Source organism: Staurois parvus, unplaced genomic scaffold (assembly GCF_062004578.1).
Source record: "Staurois parvus isolate SC_StPar_1 unplaced genomic scaffold, SC_StPar_1.0 ptg000159l, whole genome shotgun sequence".
Lineage (NCBI taxonomy): Eukaryota > Metazoa > Chordata > Amphibia > Anura > Ranidae > Staurois > Staurois parvus.
In genome coordinates, this window is record NW_028317955.1 from 1,027,811 (window position 1) to 1,053,197 (window position 25,387).

The 25,387-nt window shown below is 43.5% G+C and overlaps 1 protein-coding gene across 2 annotated transcripts in view; it reads left to right on the forward strand.

Moving 5' to 3' along the window:
* Window positions 1-25,387, forward strand: part of LOC149463085 (hatching enzyme 1.2-like) — a 79,843-nt gene that overhangs the window by 35,068 nt on the left and 19,388 nt on the right. For both annotated transcript variants that reach the window (XM_089675803.1, XM_089675802.1), the window contains 5 exons: window positions 7,451-7,629; window positions 19,421-19,502; window positions 19,594-19,721; window positions 21,917-22,026; window positions 24,271-24,490. In XM_089675803.1, coding sequence (XP_089531929.1) covers window positions 7,451-7,629; window positions 19,421-19,502; window positions 19,594-19,721; window positions 21,917-22,026; window positions 24,271-24,490 — 719 coding nt within the window. The remainder of the gene's footprint in view (window positions 1-7,450; window positions 7,630-19,420; window positions 19,503-19,593; window positions 19,722-21,916; window positions 22,027-24,270; window positions 24,491-25,387) is intronic.

Below are 25,387 nucleotides of genomic sequence, written 5' to 3' on the forward strand. Positions count from 1 at the left end.
CGCTATATAAACTCGTAGTAATAATAATAATAATAATAATATCACAGTACCCTTTTACATTACAGTGCCCAATCCAGCAAAGAGACATCCCCATGTAGCAAAGAAGGGATGTCTCTTTGCTGGACAGGGATGTCTATTTGCTGGATGGGGTTGTCCCTTCTTGGACTGGGCTGTCTCTTTGCTGGATTGGGATGTCTCTTTGCTGGACCCAACTGGGCAAAGAGACAGCCCAGTCCAGCAAAGAGACATCCACATCCAGCAAGGAGACAGCTCACCCAGCAAAGAGACAGCCCGCCCAGCAAAGAGACAGCCCATTCAGCAAAGAGGCAGCCATCCACCAAAGAGACAGCCTGTCCAGCAGATACTGCTCATCCAACAAAGAGGCAGCCCGTCCAGCAAAGAGGCAGCCCGTCCAGCAAAGAGACAGCCCGTCCAGCAAAGAGACAGCCCGTCCAGCATAGAGACAGCCCCATGCAGCAAAGGGACAGCCCGTCCAGCAGAGACAGCCCCATCCTCCGCCGCTGCAGAGCTGTTAGTGTGCCGGTGGGTGAAGAAGTGAGGCCGCTGTTGTCCCTTCAGTGCAGCAGCTGGCCGAGGAAGTGTCCCTGGCTTGTCATCTGGAGCCATCACTGCCGCTCCTCCTATCAGTCCTGCTTTTGGCATAGCCGCACAGTGGAAGGTGAGTGGTGGCCATGATCTGTATCAGCCCCGGCCCTGACAGCGGTCGCCGCTTACCTCCCGCTGTACGGCCTGGTCATCTTACGCCCACCAGGTAAATGCCTAGTGTGCCCTATGGCCAGTCTGGACCTGCTCCTATTGCTCTCAGCCTCCTCCAAATTCCTTTTTTTGGTTGCTGTGGTCTGATTTCTTGTTAGAAGGTGGCTACATTTGTTCCTCATGGTCCCACTATATGTAGCAATGTAGCCACCTTCTCTAGTTCACTTTTGAGATGAACTATGGACTATGGGATTTGCAGTGTACATGGAGCAGTGCACACTACTGCAACTAATGTGCACTACTGGTTCCAAACAAACTAAAGTGAGGGGAAAAGGAGAGTTTCAGGAGCTAACATTACAAGGAGACAGAAAAACACTGTAAGAAACTGTTCATGAAAAATAGACTATAGAGCCACAGTAGTGAATGGGCATAGATTGTTTTTGGAGAATAAGGATATCAATAAAGCTAGGTGAATCAAATCTTGGATGTTTCTGCAGGGAGCAGACGAGATGATCTATCTATGGGCAGGCTGATTGAACCCAAGTGGATCCATCGATCGATGTCGGATTTTTAGCTTGTGATTAATACCTACGGCATTAGCCGCTAGCAGTAACCATTGTGTTCTCCCAACAGGGAGGGCTCCCTCTGCCAGAAGAACACAATAGCCCCACAGTAGGGATTCCCCCATCAACAGTGACTGTTTTGATGGGGGAATTGAGCGATTTTCTGTCCTGTGCATAGTCTATGGATGGAGAGGCAAAACTTCACCCTTTTTTTCATATATGTTGCTTTCAACTTAACGGTCAGGTTGAGGTTAATTACACAATTAGCATATAAAAATAAACTATAAAGTAATTTAACTGACAAACCTAATTGAGCAATCAGCCTGTACATGCTAAATAAATCACACCACCATTCAAGTAATGACCTGGGTAATTGTGATGTATTCTCCGGTTGTAAATCAGGACATATAAATCATTCTCCATTCTTTGCCCCACTACAGACACCACTATCCATCCCCCAGAAGTTGGACAAGAAATATAACACTGAACACCCATTTCAATAAAACTCACAGAATTATGAAAAAAACAATCTGGAAATAACAAGTAATTACATATAATATAAATAATATCATGTAGCACTACCCCCTTAGGAGTCACTAGAGATTTGAGTCTACCTATAGTCCTGCACAGCCAGGCAACATGCATTTTCCATTCAGACTTGCATCTAGGAGACAGTAACCAGTCCTTGAGCTTGTTTTTTAGATTTTATTAGAGGAAATTAAACTCAGATGGGGTAAGGGTGTATGGGATGCCCAAGGGAAATGGCAACCGAGGACAAACTTCCTGGAACTATGTACAAGTCTCTTTACAGAAAAAATTATCTTCTGGAGAGCTAGCCAGCATTTCCTGGTCCTCGCTCCAGGGGGGTGATGAGGTCCTGAGTTTTCCTCCTTTCCAACTCCACTGCCTGTAGGTGAGTCCCTCTCCATCTGGGCCCCCTTCCAGGCTCCAGCTTTCCAGCCTCTCACTTCTCCATCTTCCACCTGAACGCTCCTGCTGCTGAGCAGGCTCTCTCACTCTTAAGAGCTGTCCTGACCCCATGCCAAGCCTCTTGCTTGGTGATTGGCCAGGATCTCTTTAGAGTGCAGACCAGCCACTCCTCACCCCCTCCCACTGCTTATAGAATTGTCTCCAAAATTCTAGAGCAGGGGGAAGATCCAGAGAGCTGGTCTGCAGAGCCTCTCAGCTCTGACTGAAATCTGACCCCCTCTGACTATTACCACAGCCTGCTAAGCAGCATCCTAGTTAAAAATTGGACTCTAGCTAGTACTAGCTACCTAGGAGGGTGCTGCATTCATATAATAAAATATTGTATAATATAATACATATGTACTGTCAGAGACATAACTGGAACCTTCAGGGTCTGGTGCAAAAAACCATGAAGGACGTTCCTTTCCATTGGTCTCTGGGCCCTTCCCTGTGGACCTGGGGCCCTTCCCACTGATCTCGTGGCCCTTTATTCCTGTTGTGGGCCCTTTATTATGGTCCCACAATGGGACCCTTTCACATGCTCTGCAATGGACCCCCTTCCTGCCTTCTTGGGGCCCGCTCCATGGCAGAAAGGAAGAGATATGTCACCAGCACACCATGGATCTCCACATAAAGGTCAAATGTACTGGCAGAACTACCAAAATCACACTTGCAACCGGGCCATGTCATTCCACCACCAGGGGGTTCTCAGCTTCCTCTTGCTTTCCTGCCCCTGCTATTGACAATGTTGGTCCAGCGTCCTTGTCTCAATGGCACATTAGGACCCAGTGCCGGTTACATTATGGGGCTGATGGGCGCATGAACGAAAGGGCTGGCACCATTGGTTGCTGGCCACCTAGCAGCGTTGACACTGCATATCCTTCTCTGATGACATACCAATCAGGTTGCGGTTTTATGGATCAGAGTGCCCACCTTACTGGCATGGAGCCCACGCGGCTGCTGAACATATTGCTGATATACTGCATATGTGATTGTACTCTTGATACTGTGTTTATGTCCTCAGTATTTATTAGAATCAGGAGTAAAATCGTATATATTAATAATATGTTCAGCATCCGTGTGAGCTTCATGCCAGTACGATGGGGGCTCTGATCAATAAAACAATATCATATTTAATATTAGATTTGATCGGGAGCATATATATACTCACTGGTCACTTTATTAGGTCCACCTGTTCAATTGCTTGATAACACAAATTGCTAATCAGCCAATCACATGACAGCAACTCAATGCATTTATGCGAGGTGAAATCTCAGTAGATCAGCAGTTTTTAAAATACTCTGACTAGCCCAACCATGCCATGTTCAAAGTCACTTCAATCCCCTTTCTTCCCCATTCTGATGCTCGGTTTGAACTTCAGCAAGTCGTCTTCACCACGTCTAGATGCCTAAATGCCCAGTCTCTATCTCTTGTATCATGCCTGCAGGCTTCCACCAACTTCTCACCAACTCGTGACAAAGAACCAGCCAATCTCGCACCGGGCTGTCACTTGCGTAAAGATGCCACTCTCAGCTGCACAAAGATTTTCCAGCTTGTGGGACCACAATCTATGTGCCAGCAGCCTGAGAGTGATTGTTACTGGGTCAGGTTAATTACGCAATTAATCCTTCACACTGCTACCACCACCTTTTTACAGAGAAGGAGGAAACTCACAAATCCTAACAATAACACTATGATTCTAGCATAAGCATCTGTAACACACAGTGTCACCACAGACAGGTATATTCAGAGGATTATTATATACAGTAGCACTCTTCAAGAGACAGGGATTCTTTAGTTTGCATTAAAAGTTTTAGAGACAGTTTCAACACTTTTCAAAATAGGGTTTATTACTAAAAAGGTCAAAATGGTGCAATTAAAATATTTATAGAAAAAGATGTTACAAAGACATAAAGAGAACAATAATGCAACAGTGAAATAAAAGAAAGGCGTTAAGAAGGCAGAATACTTGCAAAGTCCTGGTTTAGCAGAGTCCAATTATCTGAGCAAAAATGTTGCTGTTAAGATGTTTCTTGATTGATGTTAAACAAGAGCTCCCTTCACCAGACCATCAGTCCTTTTCTATGATATTAAAGGGGTGTCACCTTAGAACAACTGTCCAATCATCCTGTTTAGGTGATGGGTGCTAGGAGGTCACCAAGTTTATGACCAAGTCCCAACTACAATTTCACACTAATATTAATAACTTCCAGTATGTGCAGGAGGTATTCTAGCAACTGGTAGACTAATATTCAGAATTATATTTCAAACCCAGGGATACCAAACACAGCGTACCTTTGTCACCCAGGAGGGAAGAGACTGCTTTCTTCCCTTTCCTATATGCTAACATACTCATGTAGGACCTTGGCTCGGCATGTAATGCCCTATTCAAATACCTAATATTAATGTGCCCAGTTCATGTTGGACGCCATGCACTGTATGTGAAATGGTTACATGTGGAATAGACGTTTTATGGCACGCTCTGCATTCCTAAGCTCTAATGGCCTAACAGGTCATATGTGAGGGCTGCCTGAGTTATTGTTTTACAATAGGGCAGAGGAAAGTGTCTTTGCAAAATAGCCATCCTGCCAAGACTAATTAGTGGTTTACAGCTATGGAGCTGGCCTCTATTTGTTTTATTTATGATAAGAGATTCTTTTGAAGTCCTCTACAACATACAGCTACAAATTCCATTTCAAGAGGAGGAGGGGAGAAAGATGATTGTTCATGAAAAACAAAATGACTGAGACCTTAACAAGATGGCTGTTGCGTACATCTTCCATGTCTCTATTGCGCATGATTTTTGCAGGGAGTATCTAATGTACATCCACCTAGGCAGCTTAAACTTGCTCAGGAGGTCTCGAAAGGAGAGTAGGGATCCCAAGGCAAGGACATCTTGCAGCGTTTTAATACCAAATCGGGCCCAGAGTTGGGGGTCAGGCAGCAGCCTGAGGGAGAGTAGGATTTCCCCAGAGTATGGTATGGGGACCATTTCTCAGGCTGCAGGAATCGCTTCCTAGCAACAACCCAAACCCTTACAGTCATCCTGGTGGAGTGTGACAGGTCAGCATAAGCCTTGGGACCCCAATAAACTAAGTTGCCCAACTCCTGGAGTGAACCCAGGAGTGCCACCTCAGGGCAAACTGCAGCATTAGTCTGGATATGGGTGAGCCACCACTGAAATAAAATATTTTTAACCTATAGTTCTGGTCATAATAAATATAAAAGGTATATACAATACATTGTCTTTAATGAAGGAAGAGGTTTGAGGGACCTTAATAGTCTGTATCTTGTTATCTGCAGCACTGATCCCTTAAGATCTTTCAGTTCTTCCAATATGACAAAATGCCAGGGAAAGATTTAAAAAAAATTGTAAGTACTCAGACTGTCCCCTATCCAGGCAATGAGACCGATGAGCTCAGTCTGGGTTTAAATATAGAAAAGCCTTTCTCTGTGATCAGGGTCAGCAGTCAGCTATTCTACCCAACACGCTTTATTAAACACACAGTTTCACTTTCATATCGGTAAATTGGATGTAATTAGGGGCAGGTGGGGTTTTTAATCTTGCTGTCAGTGTTGTGCTGTCTTCTCATTTCATTGTTACGGACAGAACACAAGAGATCCAAAACAGAATGAAGTGAGTGTTTGTTGGACTTAGATGCACAATCTGACCATCAGATATTCTTATGACCAGATTGGTGTATGAACATATACAGTTGTGTTCAAAATAATAGCAGTGTGTTGAAAAAAGTGAATAAAGCTCAAAATCCTTCTAATAACTTTTATTTCCATACACACAAATGCATTGAAGAAAAATATATCAAATTTGTGTTGTTCCTCCCAAAAAAATTGAAGAAAAGTGAATATTAGACTGTTCAAAAAAATAGCAGTGTTTGTATTCTTCTTTACAAACTCAAACATTCACTATATAAACTGAAAAATGTTTGAAGATTTTGCTTTCCTTTGAATCACTTAATGAATATTTGGTTGTAGTCGCACTGTTTCTGAGAACTGCTGTACATCTGTGTTGCATGGAGTCACCCAACTTCTGGCACCTGTGATCAGGTATTCCAGCCCAGGAAGATTGGACTACGTTCCACAGTTCTTCTCTATTTCTTAGTTTTGCCTCAGAAACTGCATTTTTGATGTCACCCCACAAGTTTTCTATTGGATTAAGATCCGGGGATTGGTCTGGCCATTCCATAACGTCAATCTTGTTGGTCTGGAACCAAGATGTTGCACGTTTACTGGTGTGTTTGGGGTCGTTGTCTTGTTGGAACATCCATTTCAAGGGCATTTCCTCTTCAGCATAAGGCAGCATCACCTCTTCAAGTATTCTGATGTATTCAAACTGATCCATGATCCCTGGTATGCGATAAACAGGCCCAATACCTTAGTATGAGAAACATTCCCATATCATAATGCTTGCACCACCATGCTTCACTGTCTTCACAGTGTACTGTGGCTTGAATTCAGTGTTTGGGGGTCGTCTGACAAACTGTCTCCGGCCACTAGACCCAAAAAGAACAATCTTACTTTCATCAGTCCACAAAATGTTGCGTCATTTCTCTTTAGGCCAGTCAATGTGCTCTTTGGCAAATTGTAACCTCTTCAGCACATGTCTTTTTTTCAACAGTGGGACTTTGCGGGGGCTTCTTGCAGATAGCTTGGCTTCACATAGGCGTCTTCTAATTGTAACAATACTCACAGGGAACTTTACACCTTCTTTCATCTTCCTGGAGCTGATTGTTGGCTGAGTTCTTGCCATTTTGGCTATTCTTCTATCCAATTGAATGGTAGTTATTCTTTACATGTACAACATTTGCTGCCTTCCTTAAATAAGGGCAATAATTGCCACCTGTTTTTCAAAGAATGAATGACCTCACTAATAGAACTCCACACTGCTATTATTTTGAACATGCCCCTTTCAATTAGTGATTCATGTCATGACTGTTGGGTCTGTTGGATTTCTATTACTCTACTACACCTGCTAGTAAATTATTTACCATGTAGAAATATCATTTATACCAAAAACAGTGATTGATCAGGTTAGTGATGTCTGACTGCTATTATTTTGAACACAACTGTATGTAGGATTACAGGAATGTGAGTGGGTACCACCTGGTCCAATCTCACCCCAAGACAATGGTAGAGTCATGGCTAAAAACTTTACTGTCATATATCTCTGTGTTCTCTTAAAGATGTTGGTCGTATGTTGGACGTGTTGGTGGTGCACAGGATCTATCCCTCATGAAACCCAAATGTCTACATTGGGGTATAATACAACATGAGTTGCTACATTCCTTGGGATTCCAGCATGAGCAGTGCCGCAGTGACCGTGACAAGTACATCCGCATCAACTGGGGGAACATCAGCCAAGGTACTGAGGAGCTTCATGACTTAGAGCAGAGTTTCTCAACCAGGGTTCCATGGATCCCTAGGGTTCCTCCAGAGGTTTCTAGGGGTTCTTTGAACAATGAGAAATTTCTGTTTCTTGGATAAGTTCCCACTGACACCATTGATCTTTTCCTCTATCTGTAAGGAGGCAATTCTTCCCAATGATGACAAGTGTAAGGAATATTCTTCCCACTGACTATCAAACTAATGTATCATGAGTTGTGGATATAGTCATTTTAGCAGGGGTTCCCTGAGACCGAAAAGGTATTTCAAGGGTTCCTCTGAAAAGGTTTAAAAGGTTAAAAGGAGAAATGCTGACTTTTGGTGCGTGGTTACCTCTGATGTTGCATGTTGGTGCATGGTTACTTCTGATGTTGCCTGTTGGAGCAATGTCACCTGAGGTCGCTTGTTGCAGCAAGGTCCCCTCTGATGTCGCGTGTTAGTGTGTGGTCACCTCTGATGTCGCGTGTTAGTGTGTGGTCACCTCTGATGTCGTGTGTTTGAGTGAGGTCACCTCTAATGTAACCTTTTGGTGCGTGGTCACCTCTGATGTAGTGTTTGAGCGAGGTCACTTCTGATGTTGTATGTTGATGCGTGGTCATCTCTGATGTTGTGTGTTGGTGTGTGGAGCAAGGTCACTTCTGATGTTGTGCTTTGGAATGTTGTCACCTCTGATGTTATGGGTTGGTGCGTGGTCACCTCTGATATCATGTGTTGGAGTGAGGTCACTTCTGGTGTCGTGTGTTGGTGTGTGGTCACCTCTGATATTGTGTGTTGGAGCGAGGTCATTTCTGGTGTTGTTTGTTGGTGTGTGGTCACCTCTGGTATCGTGTGTTGGAGTGAGGTCACTTCTGGTGTCGTGTGTTGGTGTGTGGTCACCTCTGATATTGTGTGTTGGAGCGAGGTCATTTCTGGTGTTGTTTGTTGGTGTGTGGTCACCTCTGATATCGTGTGTTGGATTGAGGTCACTTCTGGTGTCGTGTGTTGGTGTGTGGTCACCTCTGATATCGTGTGTTGGAGTGAGGTCACTTCTGGTGTCGTGTGTTGGTGTGTGGTCACCTCTGATATCGAGTGTGGTCACCAGTTCTGTGCTCATTGTGATGGGCTTCCTCTCTTCCTGTTGGATTTTTAATTCATTTTAGACTATGGAGAAAGTAATGGTGGTCACACACATTTTTTCAGGTCGATGTCTGATTCAATTAAAATTACTGAATCTACAGAATGATTGAATAGCCAAAGCTTCACTTCTGATCAATTTAGACTCAGTTTAGATTCGGATTTAATCAACTAAGTCTATTGGCTAAGGCAGAAGATTATCAAGCATTTTGCATCGATCAACAGCACTGAGATAGTTTATAAGGCTTACTTTACACTTGTTGGAGGATGGTATAAATTGGTGGTTGAGATGCATTTCTACTGGCAACCCCCTACTGCAACCCCCTTAAAGCGAAAGTTAAAGTGATTGTAAACTTCTTTTTTTTTAAATAACAAACCTGTTATACTTACCTGCTCTGTACAATGGTTTGGCAATAGAGCAGCCCCGATCCTAATCTTCTCAGGTCTTCCACCTGCTGAGAGCTCCCATAGAAAGCCACTTGCTATGGGGACAAATGTGGGGGCTTGATCCTGAGCCACACTTTGTGTGTCCATTGACACACAGAGCACGGCTCAGCTCTGCCCCCTGCTCTCTCCTCACTGGCTGTGATTGACAGGAGCAGGAGCTGCCTCTTTCCAGTAAGTGGAGCTTGGAGAGAGCCGCTGCACTCGTGCATATTGCTGGATCGGGCTCAGGTAAGTATGGGGGGCACTCCATACAGAAGGAGAATGCATGAAGGTAAAAAATCTTCTACATTTAGGAGCACTTTAAAGCCGTATTAAAATTAAAAACAAAAATGTATTTTATTGCAGCTTACCAATCATTAGATGTGGTGGCTGCATCAGCTTTTTTCCCTTTGTTTTCACGTGGTGATCTGGCCAGTAACACACCTCCTGTATTAGTGAGACACCACTTTGGAGGTATGAGCACAGGACACAGCAGACAGCAGCATTGTCAGTATGGGAGGGGGTGGGGGGACATTAAAGTGTTACTAAACCCATAACAGTAAAATCAGTCTGTATATGCAGTAAAGCATGCTTGTTATACTCACTGTGGAACCTAAGGAGTTAATCCTCAGCATTCTGTAAAAAGGCTGTTTGATCCTGTCTTCTCTGCCCCTCCTCTTGTTGAAATGACTACCTGATACTAACTGAACCCATGGTCACATGCATATGCTCAGTTTGGTGTGTCCTGCTAGAAAGGTTTTTCTTTTTGTCTTGGGAGGGTGCATGTGATCAGCACAGGGCCAATCAACACTGTCCAGACAGAGGGTCAGAGGTTTCACATCCTCCTAGAACAGAAAGAAAACTCCTCCTACAAGCTTTAACCAGTGCTCTGCTGATGTCACAAGATTGCTATATACTGCTGATGAGAAAACGTATTTAGCAGTTTATATTTAATTAAATAATTGCATTTCCATGTTGTGTGTACTTTGGGAGACCGGATATAGTGAATGCAGGGTCCGGGGAGACCGGATATAGTGAATGCAGGGTCCGGGGAGACCGGATATAGTGAATGCAGGGTCCGGGGAGACCGGATATAGTGAATGCAGGGTCCGGGGAGACCGGATATAGTGAATGCAGGGCCCTGGGAGACCGGATATAGTGAATGCAGGGCCCTGGGAGACCGGATATAGTGAATGCAGGGTTCGGGGAGACCGGATATAGTGAATGCAAGGTCCTGGGAGACCGGATATAGTGAATGCAGGGTCCGGGGAGACCATATATAGTGAATGCAGGGTCCGGGGAGACCGGATATAGTGAATGCAGGGTCCGGGGAGACCGGATATAGTGAATGCAGGGTCCTGGGAGACCAGATATAGTGAATGCAGGGTCCGGGGAGACCGGATATAGTGAATATAGGGTCTGGGGCGACCGGATATACTGCATGCAGGGTCCTGGGTTGAGTATCACTTTAAATGAATTAGCAAATTTAAATCCAAATCTGATTTAAATTTGGCAGACATTGGACTTCTATCTATTATACTACAGATTGATAGGTTGAGGCAGCTCAATTTTCCAAGTTCAGTTTTGTGAAAGAATGATTTGTTTTGACTGTTCTGGTTTTGTATTTTTGGTTCATTCTTTTTGTATTGTTTTTTTTTTTTTAATGAAAACATTTATGGAAAATATTGTGTTTTGGGATCTGTACTTATATCCTCTGTATGCATTGTTATATACTCCTCTCATATCAACATTGTTGTAAACTGTTAAACCCAATGCTATCCCCTGTTGGAGATTGGGGTTATATGACTGTGTATGTACAGTACATGGATCCAAACTTCAATTAAAAAAAAGATCTGATTTAAAAACAAAAAAATACAAATCTGAAATTGAAGCCAAATTCCAGCTCACACTTTATAATAAGTTACAGCAAACCTTTTTTTTTCCTTTTGGGATAAAGGTTTCATATGAATAAATAAAAGCTGATCAATTTAATCAACCCTGGCAGTGGTAAGTGGTTTGTCTCATCCATGTAAGCTGATACATTTTGCTGGAGAGCTTGAACTTCTGAAAAACAGCCGACTTGCTGTCTGATACACCAGATGAAAATAGAAGAAAGAAATCCAAAAAAGAAAACTAATGCAGCCATCACATCACAAGAATTGGTGAGCTGTAATATAATGTTTGCTTTTGGGTTTAATACTGCTTTAATTCTCCCCAAAAAATAAAGTGGTCACCTGCAGGTTTATGCCAAAATGTAATTATAGCTTAATTGCAAAATGTACTATCTCTATTAAGAGAAACTCAAATCCAGCTTGTGTTGCCATGGAAACTTTAGAATTTCTCCTAGAGAATGATAGAATACAATCATAAAGTGGTGCATTGCCGCACTCAGAAATACAGCATAAAGGCTAATGACAGGGCATGAATTGTCCATGGAAATCCGTGAAAATTACCAAAGATGAGAAACAGGGAGTTCAGCTCACAGCCATGTCACTGGTGTCACCAGAACAGGAAGTGCAGTAAAATATCCCTAGCAAGGTCACAGAGAGCAAAGGATCTAATTTACACAACAAAAAAGTTACTTGGTAAATCAAATCTGCATGGGCAAGTTTATTTTATTATAGATCTATAGTTAGACGACCATATAAAAATGATCACATTACATTTTGTTAATGATAAGGCTCCATGCACACGGGGCATTTTAATAACACTGGTAGTGTTAATTGTATGAAGTCACAATAATAATGTGCGTTTATCAGCATTTTTAGTGTTTTGCATTAGCGTTTATCCACGTTTTGCTGCGTTTGTGTTTTTTTTGCTTTTTTTTACAAAAAATTGTTTTTTTTGCTCAAAAAAGTCCAAAAACGCTGGTTTGCTGCGTTTTACTGTGTTTGCCGCATTCTTCAGCGTTAGAGCATTTATACAGCTGAAAAACTGGTCTAGAAATCCACTAGTCCTGGGTTTTTTTCCAGCCAAAGAACGTCCCTGCCAAAAAATGTTGTGCAAGGACACATAGGATAACATGCTGGGGGGTTTTCTAGCTGTAGAAAAAAAATGGCAAAAGCCAAAAACAGCCGCTGTAAAAACGTCTCGTGTGCATGAGGACTTATTAAGGTAATCATTTATATTTAGTTGTACAATATAAACTAGAAAAGCTACAATTTCTGGGGAAATTGTGTGAAGTGTTCTTGCCTCCACCAGTAGTCTACAACTGAAGTGGGCGGAGTAACTGGGTGGAGTGGCTGGAGTAACTGTTGTGTGGTTGGAGTGGCTGGAGTAACTGATGTGTGGTTGGAGTGGCTGGAGTAACTGAAAAGGTTGGACTGGGCAGAGTAACTTTATGGAGTGGCTTGAGTAACTGTTGTGTGGTTGGAGTGGCTGGAGTAACTTTTGTGTGGTTGGAGTGGCTGGAGTAACTGTTGTGTGGTTGGAGTGGCTGAGGTAACTGTTGTGTGGTTGGAGTGGCTGGAGTAACTATTGTGTGGTTGGAGTGGCTGGAGTAACTGTTGTGTGGTTGGAGTGGCTGGAGTAACTGTTGTGTGGTTGGAGTGGCTGGAGTAACTGTTGTGTGGTTGGAGTGGCTGGAGTAACTGTTGTGTGGTTGGAGTGGCTGGAGTAACTGTTGTGTGGTTGGAGTGGGTGGAGTAACTGTTGTGTGGTTGGAGTGGCTGGAGTAACTGTTGTGTGGTTGGAGTGGCTGGAGTAACTGTTGTGTGGTTGGAGTGGCTGGAGTAACTGTTGTGTGGTTGGAGTGGGCGGAGTAACTGTTGTGTGGTTGGAGTGGGTGGAGTAACTGTTGTGTGGTTTGAGTGGCTGGAGTAACTGTTGTGTGGTTTGAGTGGCTGGAGTAACTGTTGCGTGGTTGGAGTGGCTGGAGTAACTGTTGTGTGGTTGGAGTGGCTGGAGTAACTGTTGTGTGGTTGGAGTGGCTGGAGTAACTGTTGTGTGGTTGGAGTGGCTGGAGTAACTGTGAAAAGGTTGGACTGGGCAGAGTAACTTTATGGAGTGGGCAGAGTAACTGTGTGGAGTGTTTGGAGTGAGTAAAGATAGTAAACATTACACTAACCAATTGATTGATCAGATTTAAAAAGTGCACATGACAAGCTTGATAGCGTGAGAAATGCATTTCAACTTTTAATTATTTTTATAGCACATTTAATTGCAATGTTGTTGCCCAAAGTGCTTCACAGTTACATTAAAACATACATTTCTAAAAACATTAGCAGCATTATCACCTCAAATACTCTCTACTGTAGAAAACTTATTTCCAAACCTTTAACCAGAAGCCGGCCAAACTGTCACCAATTCAAAATTAGATTTCAAATAGGGCAGAGAAGAGCGGTTAAAAACAAACTGCTCCAAATTGCTCACTTCACTGGCGTCTTCAAATGGTCGTAGTTTTAAAAACTGTAAATCCTACAGCGAAGAGCTTTATATTGTGAGAATCACAAGACCCAGACCTACATTTTGATGCATAGTATGTCTCTGAAATATTAAAAATGAAGGCACAGTTGCAGTTTAGAAATTGCCTTTCAAATTTGAGGTGGCTAGAGTGGAGTTTCAATGAATGTCAATGGGCGGCGTGAGTTGCAAACAAATGGTCATATTGTGAAAACTATCAGGACTATGGCTTAGCCGTGGACATTTTTAGTGGCAGCAGGGATAGCTGAACATTTTGATGTAAGATTTGTGTAGGTGGGCTTGAAAATGAGGGAGTGATGGCAGTTTAGACATCATGTCCTGATTTTTCAGTTCACACTCTAGCTTTTGTCAACTCCCACTCTAGTTTTGAACATTCCGCCATTCATTCCTATGGGATCAGTTTCACCACAAAAACGCTGATATTTTGTGAACCATTCGGTGAAACGTTCCACAAAGTAATAGCTCACCAATTGGGAACAATCCGCACGTTTCGGTATATTACTGTCTATGTAGTGTAAAAACTGTGGGAGGAGTTAGGGTGGTAAATTTGGCTATAATAATATATATGTGAGATAACAGTAAGTGGTCTGCCATGCAAGAACACAAATACAAGGAGATTGTACTAATGAAAACCCAGCCTGAAAGAAATGAGGACTGGAGGATTATTCGATTTATTCTACAGCCTGGCTATTTCAACATATCACATACTTGGGTAAACAGCTACACCTAGTGGATTTCTTTTAGTACTGCAAGCAAAAAATTATTCCTGGACATTTGAAGGAAACCTGCACTGATAGAAATATAAAGGTTGCTATTATTGATCTCCTTACTGATTATATGTCTTCCTATAAGAAGTACAGCACTATCTTTGTTCAATCATCATTTACTATCTACTTCCTGGACTGAAATACTATGTAAATACCAGTGTCTGTGCATTTTTTGGCAGTACTCACAAATGTCTGACACAGACCAGCCCCTGCTACAGCCTCTCAGATTGTGATTGCTAAAAAGTTGTAAAATGTTGCAGTCTGATCACTGGAGAGAGGAGACTGAAGAAATGCTTCCTTCTGCCTGCAGCAGACTGATCACATCATCTCGGCCTAGGAAATTCTGGAATGGAGCTCAGGGATGGGGATTTAAAGCCTCATGCACACAGATTTTTGGACTCTGTGTTGCGGATCTAAAAGCAGCTCATGTGTACACGCCTGCGTCAATGGTTCCATTGAAAATAATGCAGCTGCATCCAGATCCGTAATTAAAAAATACTTGTACATGCATATTTTTATGGCCGTGTGAATGAAGCCTACAGGCCAGGTCTCACTATAGAAACGCAGTCCAGATGTGTTCTGGATGCGTTTTTGCATGCGCGTTTTTGACGCATTTTTGGTGCGTTTTTTATGTGTTCCAGTGCGTTTTTTATGCATTCCAGTTCAATTTTTCCCCTTTCTTTTTCTTCAATTTGAATAGGGACATGTGCATTCCAGTGCGTTTTTTGGTGTGTTCCAGTGCGTTTTTTATGCATTCCAGTTACATTTTCCCCTCTCTTTTTCTACAGTTTGAATAGGGACATGTGCATTCCAGTGCGTTTTTGGTGCGTTTTACTGCGTTCCAGTACAGTTCTGTGCAGAAAAAATGCAGCATGTTCTATTTTTTTTCTGCAACTGGAATGCACTGGAACTGCAAGAACTAATGTGAACAATGACATTGACAACCATATAACCTTCTTTCTGTGCGTTTTGGATGCAGAAAAAAGCAACTGAAAAGCATGTCGTGTGAACTGGTCCTAAGTGTTTTTTAACTATGGATCTGAACACAGCTGCATTGTTTTCAATGGAACCACTCATACAGGTGTGTAAACATGAGCTGCTTTCAGATTTGTAACACATCATCCAAAAATCTGCGTCTAAGAACATGCACTGTAAATTAAAAAAAATTATCATTACGTAGGTATATGCACCTTTACGTGTCTTTATGCATTTAAACGTATCTTTATGCAAATGTTTTTCTGATCGCTACAAACTTTCCTCCTAGAAAAGGCATGCGTAATAACATTGGTAAACTTTTTACGACTATGTGAATGAAGCTTAAAAGAAAAAAACAGGTGAAGTGCCCTCTAGTTAGCTAGGAGAGATAGATGGGTGGGTTTTTTTTTAGATAGGAGCTGAATAGCAGCCTGGGATGAATCAGCTAGGTTACTCTGGGTCAGGGCTGAGAGCTCTGCAGGTCAGTTCCCTGATACCTCCCCCTGCTCTAGAAACTTGAGACGTTTCTAGAAAGCAGTGGGTGGGGGTGAGGAGGGGCTGATCTGCATACTTAAAGGATTCTGACCAATCCCCGAGCAGGAATGGAGTCAGAACAGCCCTTCAGTATTAGAGAGCCTGATCAGCTGAAGGAGTACTGTCAGGTGGAAGATGGAGTGAGGGCTGGATTGTGGAGCCTGGGAGGGGGCCCTGGAGAGGGGGCTTACCTGAAGGCAGGAACTGGAAGGGAGGATCTCTCAGCCTCAACCATCCACTAAGAGAAGACAGCCTGGGAACCAGGGAAGGAACCAGCCCAGCATAAGGCCTGAAGCCAGCCGCCAACCCACGAGCTTGCAGGAGAGGACTGAGTGGAGAGGACTCAGTTCTCTCTTGCAAGCTCGTGGGTTGGTGGCTGCCTTCAGGCCTTATACTGGGCTGGTTCCTTCCCTGGTTCCCAGGCTGTCTTCTCTTAGTGGATGGTTGAGGCTGAGAGATCCTCCCTTCCACACCCCCTGGGCCAGATAAGGGGAGAGGGCATTCTAGTGGGAAACCTGAGTAGCCCCCATCTGGGACTGTTAATTTAAAAGTGGCAGTTTCTGGGTCCCCTTCTTCAATGATTCCCTCGGGCAGCTGGGTGAAGCAGAGGATTAATCTCAACTGAGGTCTGGGGTGGTACACCAGGATGGCTGGAGAGCTCTCCTAGAAGAGAACCTTTGTCTGTGGACTTGTACATAGTTGCTAAGGAGTTGTCCTCAAGTTGCAGTTCCCTTGATCATTCCATACACCCCTCATTCCTATCCAAGTCAACAACCCCTTAATAAAACCAAAAATGAAGCTCAAGAACTGTTTACTGTCTCCTGTGTGCAAGGTCTGAATAACATGCGTGTTGCCTGACTGTGCAGGACTATAGGGGGACCCAAAACTCAGCGACTCCTAAGGTGGTCTGTGCTACACAGATGTTCAGGAGGTAGCAGTAGCACCTCCTGAGCGCCTGTAAGCTGCTGCTATACTGCCCTCTGAAAAATGCTTTTCAGATGGTGGTAAGCGCTGTCGCAAATCTGGAAGGATATACAGTATGTTCTTTTAATTCATCAACTGGCTCTTGATTTTTTCCATTCATCTAATCTCCAAATGGATCAGAACAGCCAAGAGCCAACAGATCAAGAATATTTTAGCATTTGAGTGTGCTGTTCATTTTTTTAGGAGCTGTCACCCAGGAAGCCACAAGGCTACATGTGCCAGTGAAAATGATGAAGATGGGAAACAAAGGAGACAAGCTGGGTGTCAGTGGATGAGAACCAGCAGGTCCCCAAACATCGTGGTATAGTCAGGCCCCAGAAGTCTGTTTTGTTAAGTAACATTGCCATTGTGTTAAATGTAAGCACTTTTGCCGTTAATTAGTTCCCCCCACATTTCAGCTGGCAGCACCTATATTAATAGAGCAGCTGGCAGTGATTGGTATAAATAGCACAAGGTGATGGGATCTATAACAACCTGTAACACTATGTACAACAGGCGGGATGTGTAAAGTGTGTCTGGTGCAGAGGTGTGATGACACCAGCCTCTGATTACTTGGATTAAATCGCATTCCATTTCTACACTTCAGGGTTGCTAAAGGAGGAGGCAAGCATAAAGCCTTTAAATGAATTAAACCCAAGAACATAAATGTAATATATTTCAGTTTACCAGTTCATAGATGTGATGGCTGCATTAGTTTTCTTTTTTAGTTATTTTTCCTACATGTTCAACTGTTGATCCTGTCAATTTGTGTCCTTGTATGACAACATTCACCCATTGTGCGGTGTCTATGGAAGAGCAGCACTGTCCCTCCAGGATAAGATGATAGCGCACCTTCTTCTCTTTTTATTTCCATTTCTCTTTTCCTTTGAGGGGGGTGTTCTGTAGTTCTCAGACATGAAGGCATGAGGCATGGCTGATAGCAGAGCAGTAGGGGCAAAGTCTAAAGGAAGTTAGGAACTCACTAGATTTCTGGCAGGATCAACCGGAATATTTGTGCACCTATCAAACTGCTATAAGAAAATTCTATCAATGGGATATTTAATGGACCAAAAGTGAGGCTGTATTTACCATAATGAAGGTTGTTGACCAATGCCTGGGGTGGAAGAGTAAGAGGGAGCAGCACCAAGATTAGAAATGTACAAACAGGGATCATGTTTTACTCATTTCTCTCTTCTGGTCACTTCTGAACATTGGTGGATGTTTGGGTTTTAGGCACCTTGGTCACTACACCAGTCACTCTTTTTTTCGCACTTGCCTCTAGGGCTGGGCCTTTTGGCCAGGACCAGAGGAATTTGTAATGTATGTTTGTCTCTTGCACTTTTTGCAGAGCATGTACGCACTTTTTCACTTACCGATTAGTAGGGTGTAGGTCCTCGGGCCTGCCCTGAAAGTCTTGGTGGGGGAGGCATGTGGCCTTTTGGTAAGGGTCTCCTCCTCTCATGGGATCTTCCTTCAGGGGAGCCCCACTTAGTACTTGTGGTGGCCTTGCTTCAGCAGGCCTCCTGAACAAAGGGTCTGCCTGGTTCCGGCCAGGTGGGCCAGTGAGTGCCCCAGTCCCTGTCAGGAGCCTTGCGCCTCGGGGGGATCAGGGCTAGATGTACACCCTGTGCACTTTTTTGTGTGCTCACTTTTTTTTTTGCACTGGGTGCTAGTTTTGTGAGTGTGTTCACTACAAAAAAGAAATTTCCTGTTTATAAATTGACCTGAATGTGAATGACAATTCTGGATTCTCACCCTAAATACGAGGGGTGTTCAAGTCAAACTGGGCCTTTTAATTGTACAGGTATAAAAAGGGATGCTGGCAGTGGTAAGTGGCAAGCAGGGGCGGACTGACAACTCATGGGGCCCCTGGGCAATAGGGGATCATGGGGCCCCTGTGTCTTTGCCCAAAGGTACCAGGGGCATCTCATGGGGCCCTCTATTGACCCCGGGCCCTCGGCAGTGCCCGAGTTTCCAAATGGTCAGTCCGCCCCTGGTGGCAAGTGTGTCCTATTACTGATAAGCGGCGCACATGACGCAGGCCAGTCCAAAGAACGTTAATCAAGATGGCAGACAACAGTGTTAGTGAGTGCATGGAACCGCGTGTGGGGATGAAGTTTCATGTGAATGAAGGCAGAAAACCCACAGATATCTACAGAAGACTTCAAGCACAGTACGGTGATGACACTCTCAGCCACAGTAGGACATTTAAATGGTGTTTATGTTTCAAAGATGGCAGTCATGCCTAGTGTGGTCAGGAAAGCAGAGGGACTGTTAGGAACCTCAGGGATTTCACACAAAGGAAACAATACAAAGAGAACAGGATCCTTTTCACACAAGTACATGGTACAGCAGGCACATATCAGGAATATGAAATGTTGGGTTTACATATTCTTTCATCTCAAACCCTTTCCTTCTTCCATTGTATCGGTAACCAAGTCATGTCCATGAAGTCTCTGGTGGTTGTAGCAGCATCATCATTCTCTGTATATGGCATCCATTGGTGTTCCTTACCTCTTGGTAAGGTTGATTATTGATATAAATGTAATTTTGTCTTGTAATATCTTGCAGACAAGGAACGTAACTTCTACAAAATGAGCACCCAAAACCTGGGAATGCCCTACGACTACCTGTCTGTGCTGCACTATGGCAAGTAAGTCCTTCAGTCAATGATCAAGTTGTAAGGAACCAGCTATCCGAACATCTTAGGTACTTACAACATGTCACTGTTTGTTTTCCTATAGATTTGCCTTTACCAATGATGCTGGGAAGGCCACCCTGGAACCCATAGGGAACCCCCATGCTGCGATTGGCCAGAGGGTTGGCTTGAGTTCTCTGGATATTGTGAAGATGAACAAACTCTATGGATGCAGTTAGGTTGAAAGACAATGAAAAGTTTTACTCAAAACACTTAAAGGGTCAGTCCACCCAGGACCAATAATTCGGTACAGTAGACGCTGGGGAGGTAAAGCTGAACTCCAGGAATTATCTGTATTGCATACTTACTTTGGTCCAACTTGACCTGATGTAAGTTTGTATATCTCAGACCACAGGGGAAGCTAACAATCACTATAGTATTTGGTGCTACAACAGTGATATATGCAACCGTGGTCCTGCTGCGGCTCTGTGCAAGCAGCTTCCCCTCTGCACACAGAACACAGGGGGTCACTCACTCACCACCACCATCATTCATAGAACACCTTTCATTTTTTTCAATAAATATCTGATTATATAATAATTATCTGATTGGACAAGGTGGAGATCATGCTGCCCACCTCATTCAATCAGAGAAAACCTTGTATTCATTGAAAAAAGGAATGGTGGCGGTGCCAAATAAGCAAACCCCTGTGGTCCGTATTCAGCTTTAAACCACCTGACAGCTTTTATAGTCTACTGGTGAGAGCTCTCTGGCTCCGGGCACCTACTGTGGCCATTATAAAGGGTTCCTACTCTACCTGCTATATTTTGTTATTACAGGTACTTATATAGTCAATTTGCGCAGCACTTTACATATATATTGTACATTCACATCAGTCCCTAACCCTCAAGGGGTGTACAATCTAAGGTCCCTAACTTACATTCATACATACACATACTAGGGCCAATTTAGACAGGATCCAATTCACCTACCAGCATGTCTTTGGAGTGTGGGAGGAAACTAGAGTACCCTAGAAAAAGCCCATGCAGGCACAGGGAGAACATGCAAACTCCAGGCAGGTGGTGCCATGGTTGGTATTCAAACCAACAACCCTATTACTGCCAGGTGGAGGTGCACCATTTAGTCACTGTGCTGCCTCCATTTTTAAAAAAAAAAAAATGGCACACACAAAGCTCTTAGGTGTACAGGAACAGTGGGAGTCAGGAATTATGTGCGAGAGATCGCTGCTGGAGCAACCAAGATATTTAGAAAGCCAGAGGCCAGGGTACACTAATAACTAAAACAACACTGTAGGCTGGACTGATCCATTAAAGTGGTGCTAGAGGCTTAAGGGTTTTTTTTTACCATTTCCCACACTAAGGTACAAAAAAAAAAAAACTTCCAGTATCCTCTGTTGGCTACTGCTGCTGTCAATCAAATCCTGTGAAGAGGGAGTTGGGGTGGGGCAGAGCTGCACTCTATGTTTATGGACACACACAGCTCAGGATTGAGTGTCTGCTGACACAGAAGAGGAGGCACCAAGAGAGCTGGCGGGGGACACCAAAAGAGGAGGTTTGGGTTGAGTATAACATGTTTGTTATTGTAATTAAACACAAAAACTGCTTTTAATATTGTACACACTAAACTAAACTCTAGTTTAAAATATTATTCTGTTCTGTTAAAGTATGTGTTCTTAACCCAAAAAAGTCCCCTCTATTGCTCCCATTATCTATCTATCTATCTATCTATCTATCTAATTTTTGTATTTCTTTTTTTCTGCTGTGATCCAAATTCCTGTTAGAGGGTGGCTACATTTGCTCTCCATGGATCCACTGTATGTAGGGATGTATCCATCCTCTCTTGCTTGCTCTGGAGATCGACTATGTACAATGGGATATGTATTGTGCATAGAGCAGTGTACATGACTGCAACTAACGTGCACTGCTCATTCCAAACAAACTGAAGTGAGAGGGAAAAGGGGAGGTTCGGGAGCTCAAGGAGGACATTACAAGGAGGCAGATAAATATTTGGAATACAGCACCAAATACATAATTTATGTGTAAAGGTGTGTATTCCATTACCTATGCAGTTGGCTGCTTCTGATGAAAACCTTCTCTGCAGTACTTCCCCCATGGCTATCAGATATTGCCCTGGCCGTCTGTCTTCTGGTACTGTAAAGGTTAACAGAAGCAGCTGCTACTCATAGAAGTTAAGCAACCCCCCCCTCCTCCCTATTTATTTAATCGACTTCTTAATGTTACGCAATGCATTGGATTCTGTGAATGGGGGGGGGAGGGGGTGTGAACTGTCATTCCTCTGCTCCTGATTCATTCACAGAATGTGAATCTGAATATTTTTCTTATTAGGAGCTGTGGGCGAAGCCTCGTGTATATTTCTGGACATAACAAGGTTCTGTACTTTTATTCTAGATACATGCAGCTTCCTTCTGCCGGATCATCGCGGTACATTCTCATGGGACTCCAAAGATCATCCAAATGTCTCCACTTGTGTCTGGCTGATCCGGATCCCAGAGGGCAAGGTACCGGACGATATGATTTACTAAAGAACCCTATTGTTCACCTACCTATGAAGACTACAAATTCACTTGTGATGAGTATTGTTCACTCTCCTAAAATACCACTCTGTGCCATAACCCTGCTACCTACAAAAAAAAAGGCGGACGATACTCACATATCCCAATGCCTGTGTCTTCGAATACTGCTCTATTTAAAGGCCAACTCCAGCTATAGGTTTTTACTACCTGAATGGATATAAATGAAAATGTTTGGAAACCCGTTTGTACTATTTTGTGCATATGAGCACCATATACAACCATAACTTACGATTGAGTGTATTTATAAAAAGGTTGGGACCAAATCAAATGTCATTAGGCTATTTTCTCTCCAGTTCAAATGATTTTCATAAATCAGAATTGGTTTGGGACAGTACCGCATTTTCACCGCTAGATGGAGCTGATTGTCAAAATATGAATTATTTACCGTTGTCTTTGGCTCCATCTAGTGGCCATAATGTGCTACTGCCCCAAATAATTCTGATCCATGAAAATCATTTGACCTGGAGAGAAAATAGTCTGATATCAGTGGATTTTGCCCCAATTTGCACAGATTGAATGTACACGCAGTTTCAAAGCATGAATAGCTATGCAGTTTTTTATAAGGACACCTCTAACTGTCCATGTTTATGTTGTGGGCTTATGATCCAGGGAATATCAGATTGCCTCTTGGGGGATCAGGAAGAAATTTTTTCCCTTGCAGGAGCAAATTGTATCATGGGTTTTTGTCTTCCTCTGGATCAACTGTGGGTATAGGATTACAACTTTTTTTTTTTTTGTTTTTTATGGTTGAACTGGATGGACTTTTTTCAGCCAGACTATGTAACTATGATCTTCTCTCCACATCTCACTGTCCGATAGTCAAGGCTGCTGTTAGAAACCATGGGGCTCCATACAGCCAAACTGACAGCCACCCTACCCTTCCTACAAAAGTTCACTGTGCTTCAATTATGAAGTACTCAGTGAGTGATAGGTACCGATCACTCATTGTGTTCATTCAGGAAAGAAAGGGGCTGGCAAATGTGACATATTTACCAGACCCTTTCCCCCACTCTCCATCCTAAAGGATCTTATCATGTGCTTGCAGATGCCAGTAGGAAGGAGAGGAGGGAAGCCAGAGCTGCAGGGGTGGGATGATGGGTGCTGCAAGGGGGTTAATTACTGGAGCCGATCCACTGTATGCACTCTCTGCAGCAGCTGAAAGCCAGTGGAGGTGGAGGAGAAGAAGCCAGCTTTCAGCTGCTGCAGAGAGAGCCATACAGGGGATCGGTTCCAGTATTTGCCCCCCCATGCTTGCCCATGCTGATCACCCTCCCTGCCCACATTTGATTCACCCAGCTGCCTGGGCCCCCATGCTTCCCTGGGCCCCGCACAGGAGGACTGGTGGTACCCCCTTATCCACTGCCCTGCCGATTGTTGAGCTGCGCTCAGTTGCAGCATGTGTCGATGTCGCAGCGGGACGTTCCCTTCCTTTGCCTGAGGTCGGCTGCGTATCTGCCAGCAAGGCTTTCTGGAACAGTCACTGTCACACATGCTGCTGGAGCTGCCCCAAAGTCAAATGACGAATGTCATGAGGGAGAGCTAGCAGGGGAGAAAAGAAGAAGTACATAGCTTTCTCCAAAGAGAGCGACAACCCAGAAGATGGAGGATTGGCTGGAATAGTATTGCCACCCTCAATGAAGAAATAAAGGGCATTTCTGAAAGAATCATTCAACACACACAAATGTAATTTTATAGCCAATGACAAGATAAAAAAATGTGATAAATGTAAAGTTCTACCAAAGATTGTGCAATCAGAATAAAACATGTATAGTCAGCTAAAAGAGATTGTGCAATCTGTATACGATCAGATTGGAACATGTAGTCAGCTTACAACTTGCTACAGATAACTGTGATTGTACCGTATCTGTATAACACCCCGGTCACATCGGGTGCGCCTTGCAAATCGTATGCCAAGTCGCACCCTGTTGTCCGCTATTAGAGCGGTCATATCGGTGCGGTTCTGACTTAGTCGGAGCCGCACCAATTTCTAAAGTAGTGCATGTACTACCTTCGGTAGATATCTCTGTCAGATGTCTTGCAAATCGCACCTGAAATAGGCATCTCACCCGACTTTGAAATCATGCGACTTCACTGTAAGTCGCACAATTTCAAAGTCAGGCTTGATGTGACCGGGGTGTAAATGATTGAATGGTCTCCCCTTTGTTCCAGGTCTTCCTGCAGTTTGAGAAATTCGATGTTCAGTCTTCTCCAGCTTGCAGCCAGGCCTCTGTGATTGTCTATGATGGGATAAGCAGAGAGGGCTCGGTTCTTATCCCAAGGACCTGTGGAAAGGTGCGCCCGCTTGGCCACGTCGCCTCTGGAAAGATTGTGAGAATTGAATCCAACAGAAGAGGGAGAGAGGGCAGCTTTAAGGCAATATACAATACTAGTGAGTATAAACACTCAGTCTGATGGCTCAGTATTCCATGGGAAAAGAATCTGAAGTCCTAAAGTAGAGCTTAAAGGGTAACTCTACTTTCGTTGAGAAAACAACCTTCCCCTCTGGGAGATCTGTGTACATTGCAAGGATTTTACAAACGTTGTTGCAGATTCCTACCTTTTGTCAATCTGAAGGAATGGCTGTTTGGCTGTTTGTTTGTCTGTGTCCATGTGCAGAGAGAATCTGAATGGGAGGAAAGTGGCAGGGTCTGCATCCCGCTAGACGTGATATCCCTTTGGGAGTATCTCACCAAAAATTACATTTTTGTTTCAGGGGATTCCCAAAATCTGTTTTGTATCTTAGTGCCAACTTCTGGGAAAATCAATGAGCCAATCACACAAGCAGGAAATGACATTTTGGAGGGGACGTTCTGTATACCATCTGTGTACAGAACGCCTCCAGGTAGCCATATTGTATTGCATTTTACACAAAATGACAGTGCTGCAGATTGAAAAGGAAACATTCAGTTACAATATAACTTGTGTCGCAATTGTATACACTATATTATTTTTTTTTTTTATTGCTATTTTTTCCCACAAATCCAGAGTTACCCTTTAACACTAACACTAAAGCTGGCCATATACTAGTAGATTTTTGAATGAACATTCATACAAATATTGTCAGTACATTTGATGACTTTGACAGATATCATTCAAAAGTTGCTTTTAACATTTGATGAAATTATGAACTTTCCTGAATGAAAATCTACACTGTTAGAGATTAGTTTGTTCTAAAAAAAACATTTTCGGCAGCACAGTGGCTAAGTGGTTAGCACTTCCCCCTGGCAGTACTCGGGTCGTTCGTTCAAATCCCAACCATGGCACCACCTGCCTGGAGTTTGCATGC